The sequence below is a fragment of the Chanodichthys erythropterus genome, chromosome 1, assembly GCF_024489055.1.
Source record: "Chanodichthys erythropterus isolate Z2021 chromosome 1, ASM2448905v1, whole genome shotgun sequence".
Classification (NCBI taxonomy): domain Eukaryota; kingdom Metazoa; phylum Chordata; class Actinopteri; order Cypriniformes; family Xenocyprididae; genus Chanodichthys; species Chanodichthys erythropterus.
The window spans coordinates 19502834-19509723 of NC_090221.1; the positions used below are offsets into that span (position 1 = coordinate 19502834).

The following is a 6890-nucleotide window of genomic DNA, read 5'->3' on the forward strand; positions in this document are numbered from 1 at the left end:
CCGAACAGTATTTATATCATTTTTTACCTCTAATACACCACTATGTCCAACCACTATGTCAGACTAAGGTCTGATCGCGCTCTGACAACAGAAGTGATGTCTCGCGCTCATTGAAGTATATGGGCGAGACATCACTTCTGTCATCACAACGCGTTTTTTGACCTCACTAACAGGAAGCTGAACGAAGTTGGACATAGTGGTGTATTAGAGGTAAAAATTATATAAATAATGTTCGGTTTCTCGCACAAACCGATCGTTTCGTCTCTTAGGACATTAATGTGTAGTCACGAGCCGCAGGTTTTAATTTGGATTTGTCTAAGCAAGTTTTATTTACTGTTATAGTTGAAGTTCCCATCTACTGCTATTATTTGACTGACAGAGGGCAGTGGTTGCAGTTAAAAATCATAATTTGTGTTCTACTGAAGAAAAAAAGTCACCTACATCTTGGATGCACTGGGGGTAAGCAGATAAACATCAAATTTTCATTTTTGGGTGAACTATCCCTTTAAGTACAATGAACTTTCATTATTATTTGAGTGAAACAAACTCATTTAATTGAATTAATTTCACTGTTCGGTTTTACAGTGTTGTAACGGTTCACTGAACGGGAATTATCAGTGATATTCACTTAAATTTCAGTTTGTTCCCAAGCCTCAGACTCTATTCTTTGTAATTGCTTGGAAAAAGTTTTAACCTTTTTCCTTGTGTTTCACAGCACAAAATGTCATACAGAACGTGACTCGTGATGACAGAACTTTAGTTTTTGGGTGAACACTACTCATAAATTAACACTATACAACAAATAATAGATAAATTAACAGTAAACACTGAAAACATAATAATCACTTTTTTTCAGAGTATGACAAACCACAAACATATAGTCGAGTGCTGATTCACTCCTTCATGCCTCCTGAAAGTTCACTGTGGCGTTTAATTTTAGTTTTCCCCTTTGAGAAACAGTCTACCATGCAATTGACACCCGTGCATCAAGTGTTGCATTGCAGGCCTTCTTGAAGTTTTCCTCAGATAGCACGTCGGGCGAAGTTCGGCAGGCGTTAGATGACAGTGCAACGGTGACTGGTGTCCGGGCTGACGCTAGACCCTCCGTCGGTTTTGACGGTGGTCTTGGATGAGCTGATCTGGGACCGTAGCTCTTTGTGATGGCAGAGGCGATCGCGGTAGTTCTGGGCGAATATCAGCAGCATGAGGGGGTTGATGCAGCTGTGTGAGTAACTTAAGCAGATGCTGATGTTGTACGCGTACACAAAGGCGGTGGTGGGGTGATAGATGCTAAGGTTGATCACCTGGATGACATGGTAGGGAGACCAGCAGACCAGGAACAGGCCGATCACCATCAGAACTGTCTTAGTGGCCCGTTTGGCCCACACCGACTGCTTGCGTTTGACCCGCCGGATGGAGCGGAACACGTGGTACAAAGTGAGAGTGTAAAATGTACTTATTATAATCAGGGGGACAATGAAACCCAGCATGGACTGGTAGAGCGTGTACCAGTACATATCTTGTGGCCCATCCAGGTCAATCATACAGATGTCCATGTTCTTTTTGGAGATGACTTTAGCGTATATCATGACTGGGATGCTCAGAAGGAAGCTGCCCACCCACACCATAATGTTGATGACGATGGTCCACTGAATGGTTCTCTTTTCAGATGTAGGATGTACAATTGCAACGTACCTGGGGAAAAAAAATCGTTCAAAATTATTAATGTCATCCAAACTCAGAGGTTGCTGTTTTCATAACTCATGAACTCAGTTATTTTGGTGAAATACAAATAAAAACAGTTTGAATGAGACTTTATAGCTTTTATGGTAGCTCAGATAATTTGGCCTTGCATTTTGTCTTTGCAGACAATAGTATCTGGGCAAATCTTAGATGTCTTCAATGTACTCTATAGAGTAAGTGTGTTTGTTTGATTATTATGATCTTTTTGTCCAGGGAAAAGCTGGAGACTTTCGCAAGAGTAATTTGATCACCATTTGAACTCACTTTTTAGGATAAACAACTGAGATATTAAAGGGTTAGTTCACCCTAAAATGAAATTTCTGTCTTTAAGTACTCACCCTTTGTTCATCTTCGGAACACAAATTAAGATATTTTGATGAAATCCAAGGGTTTCTGAAGCACACATAAGCAACAACGCCATTGCACCTTTTGAGGTCCAGAAAGTAAAGACATCATTAAAAATTACAGTGGTTCAACCTTAATGTTATGAAGCGACGAGAATACTTTTTGTGCGCAAAAACAAAAATAACGACCTAATTTGACTGTTTGAACTGTTGTCATACACAGTTGATGTAGTGAACGCAGTTCAGCGCTTCTGTGTTTATGTCCGAACGCCAGCTAATTGTTGGCTGATGCTGATCATGCGTGTGATGCTGATGCAGGAGCCGACCAATAATGAGTCGGCATTCTGGTGTAGAACACGGAAGTGCTGAACTGCGTTCACTACGCCAACTGTGTATGACAACAGTTCAAACTGTTAAATAAAGTTGTTATTTTTGTTTTGTTTTTGTGCACAATAAGTATTCTCATTGCTTCATAACATTAAGATTGAACCACTGTAGTCACGTTAACAATTTTAATGATGTCTTTAACTACCTTTCTGGACCTCAAAAGGAGCAATGACATTGCTGCCTGTGTGTACTTCAGAAACCCTTGGATTTCATCAAAATATCTTAGAACGAAGGTCTTACAGGTTTGGGACAACATGAGGGTGAGTACTTAAAGACAGAAATTTCATTTTTGGCTGAACTAACGCTTTAAAGAAATCTAATTTCTTTCATATGTGACTCCATCAGTAAATTCACTTTTTTTTTTTCAGGAGTAAACTTTATAAAATGCTCAAGTGCAGGGCTATTATTATACAACAGAGAGATGTTGAAACTATATCATATAAAGAACTTCACATTTGAATAATCTGAAGCTTTCAGTAAAGATGATTCAGTAAAGAATCTGAGTTCTTGTTTTGTCCAAATTTTAAAACTAACCTACTAACTGCATCCATCCATTTTCCTGGTGGATTCCAGTGCATATAGCTAGCCTACATTTAAATAACACATTATTAAATAAGATTGATACATAAACATGTAAATTAAATGATACATATAATGTAGCTTAATTTTTGGCATATGTACACTACCAACTTTCAAAACTTTTCGGTTGGTAAGAGTTTTTGAAAAATGTCCGATATACTCATCAAGGCTGCATATTAAATAAAAAATGAAGTAAAACTGTAATATTGTGAGATACAGTTTAAAATAATCATTTTCCATTTTAATATATTTTAAAATGTAATTTATTCCTGTGATGGCATAGCTGAATTTTCAGCAGCCAATTTCAGTGTCACATGATCCATCAGAATCATTCTAATATGCTGATTTGATGCTCAAGGTAATTTTTCTTATTCCCAATGTTGAAAACAGTTAGCAGCTTAATATTTTTGTGGAAATCATGATACTTTTTTTCAGAATTATTTGATTATTTAAAACAGACATATTTTGTACCATTTTAAATGTCACTTTTGATCAATTTAATACATTCTTGCTTGAAAAAAAAAGAGTATTCATCTGCCACAGCTGTCTTTGTCTTACTCACTGAGGGTACAAGTCATTTTTTTAAGGCAGCTTTGTAGCAATATGTAGCTGACTTGTCTTGACTCTCAGAAAGCAAACCGGTCACATGCTACTAGAGCAGCAAAACAGCACAGCAAGTGACAGATTTCTAAGAAATGCATTTGCTCTGTTTGTATCCTAAAATCAGATAAAAGCTTGAGTACAAAATCAACAGATGTGTACACTTTTCTCGAGTACAGTCCAAACACATCAGCTTCATTTTTCATCAAGTATAACAGCTCTCTTACTCTAGTCAGACAATATTTGTTTTTCCCCCTTGCAATTCCTTGTGTCTGGCTCCATGTATAATGTATTGCTCACAGTAGTAGCAGTGCTGCTCTTTAAAAAGAATTTGGGATTATATTGCTTTGCAAAACATAATGAAAATGTGCAGCTAAGATACTTTATCTAAGTATCTCCAAGCATGTGACCAGTAAAAAACCTTTGGGAAAACAGCAACGGCACTATATGAAAAAGTGTTATAGAGGAGCTTTATCATCTAATCATGCAGAGGCTTTCCGGGGGGTTCATATGTCTTTGACACTCACAACTAAGCAAAAACTCTCCTCTGCACTTTATATTTTATGAGGACCTTTTGTATGTAGTGAGATATTGTGTGCTAAAGTGCTTTTCTGTGCCATAAATATAGGCTAAGTAAGAGGGCTTTTCAAAGTCACACACTGTTTATTGCTGAAGTATACAGACTTGCAGACTTAGGATACAAAAATGATGGATGCAGTTTGCTTATTCAAGGTCATGTAGCGTGGATCACACCCTTGAGAGTTGCATTGATTTCTTTTTCTTTCTTTTTTTTTGCATACATTCAGTTGATTAACAGTGACGAAGAGCAGGGCTGTAATTTCATATAATTTGGTGAAAATGCTCTATGCTCTGTAATTAGAGTTGTAATTAGAGAATTCTATCCTTTTGACCTCTAAGCTGATAGTGTAAGCATATTTAATATTATCTTAACTGAAAGAAACCTGTCAAGAACACGTCCAGGTCAGAAGTCACAAAAGAAATGATTAAATTATATTTTACAAAAAAAAAAACGAAGCCTATTATTTCACACACAATGCAAAACATTACATTTTCAGTTTTTATAATAACTGTAAATCAAACAAAAAAATTAAATATATCTATTAAAAACTACTGTATTAAAATAATGAGAAATAGTTGAGTTCATAGTGGTACAGGGATGACTAAACCGCCAGTGGTTCCCTCAAGATTTTCCTATTGGTTTTTATAATTAAGTGTTTCAATTTATGAGTAGGTAATATAAGGTCTGTGGTAAATCTAAGTTCATGATACTTGGATGTTTTGTTCTACAACGTTAAAAGAGTTAGTTCACCCAAAAATGAAAGTTATGTCATTTATTACTCACCCTCATGTTGTTCTACAACCGTAAGACCTTCATTCATCTTCTGAACACAAATTACGGTATTTTTGATGAAATTTTTGATGAAATCCTCTATTGCCAGTAATGTAAATGAACCTCTCAAGATCCAGAAAGGTACTCAAAACATATTTAAAACAGTTCATGTGAGTTCAGTGGTTCTACCTTAATATTATAATGCGACGAGAATACTTTTTTGTGCGCCAAAAAACAAAAAAAAAACAAAAGAAAAACCCACAACTTTTCAACAATATCTAGTGATGGCCGATTTCAAAACACTGCTTCATGAAGCTTCGAAGCTTTACGAAACTTTTTTTTCGAATCAGTGGTTGGGAGCGCCAAAGTCACGTGATTTCAGCTGTTTGATACGCGATCCGAACTGATTCGAAACAAAAGATTCGTAAAGCAATGTTTTGAAATCGGCCATCACTAGATATTGTTGAAAAGCCGTTATTTAAAAAAAAATAAAAATAAAATTTGGCGCACAAAAAGTACATTATTTTAATTTTTGAGTGAACTAGCCCTTCAATTACACACCTCAAACGTTTTTATCTAGTTAGCCTACTTATTAGACAAACGTTTGTTGTCGTCGTCGTTTTTTTTTATTCGTGTTTTCAGTATGGTTGTGTATCATTTATGTAGAACAACACGTTCAAGTATCGTCAGGCCTACTTTGCAAGAGAGGTTAACAAAGTGTGACCAACAGTAGGCTAACATAAATAAATATTCTGGTACTCTCCCAAATGCATGCAACTCTCACCTGTCAATGCAGAGCACAGTCACTATCCCCACTGTTGTAAACTGGTTACTGACGTCCACCACCACCACAGCTTTGCACATGAAGTGCCCAAACACCCACTGTCTGTCCCTGACCAGCTGATGGATGTTGAACGGCATCACCAGCAAGAACAGCAGGTCTGCAATGGCCAGATTCAGAACGTAAATATCAGAGACCATCTTCTTCTTGCATGATGCCACAGCGTAGATGACCAAACTATTGGCCAGAACTCCAACTGAACAAAGGATGCCGTAGATAGTGGGGAATATGTGCATGAAAGACGCGATGTCAATGATGCTGTACGACGGGACGGTTCGGTTCACACACGAAAAGTTGGACGAATTTGCAAATTCGGAATCGCAAAAAATATCCGAGGTGTTCATCTTACAAAACTTTTTGCTTTAAAAAGAATAAATAAATATGAAAATGTGTAGTCTTAGTCTGGTCTGCAAACGATTACGCAAGCTTTTACGCAGCGTCCTACTTCATATTCAAACAGTTTAAAGTTGTAAAAAGTCTCCCTCGGGTGTCAGTTGTCGTCCCGTTTTCATCTGCTTTGTTTTTCATTCAGTTCGCCGATGCCTCAGTCTCTTGAGATATTGTTTTAGTACATATAAGTGCCCAAAAGCAGGAGCTTCTGTGCGTATTGTGCGCGTCTGTCTCTTCCAGTAGCTCTTTGAAGAGATGCGCGTGTCTCCACCCTTTTAGAGCCCTCTCTCCAAGCTCACCCATCACACTCAATATAGAACATTATTTGATGACTCTTTTATGCACAGTCCTTAACAGCAAGAGCAAACTCCAGTGGTCACAATCAATTTCTTTACACGCTATGTGAACCTGTTGCATGCACGTCTTATTAGACCTGTTATATATTCGCAGATGCTTTTATTCAAAGTTACTTTACCTATACATTTTATAATTTCACGACTAGGTGCTGCAAGCACCATGCTCTACTGTTTAAGACACTAATGGATGTTATTATATTCAGATAAGCTGGGCATTATCACTGTTCATTGTGTTGGGTAGATTAGTTGTTAAATTGATTTTTCTGCCCAGCCCTTCTATTGATTATGTTCTTGTAACA

At 37.2% G+C, this 6890-nt stretch overlaps 1 protein-coding gene across 1 annotated transcript; it reads right to left on the minus strand.

Annotated features, from left to right (window-relative positions):
- Window positions 1-499: 499 nt before the first annotated feature.
- On the minus strand, window positions 500-6344 carry mchr2b (melanin concentrating hormone receptor 2b). Its single transcript, XM_067389282.1, has 2 exons — window positions 5789-6344; window positions 500-1695 (listed from the first exon to the last, which is right to left on the minus strand). The coding sequence occupies exons 1-2, from the start codon at window positions 6187-6189 to the stop codon at window positions 1056-1058; spliced, it is 1041 nt and encodes a 346-aa protein (XP_067245383.1). The 5' UTR covers window positions 6190-6344; the 3' UTR covers window positions 500-1055.
- Between the last annotated feature and the right edge of the window lie 546 nt (window positions 6345-6890).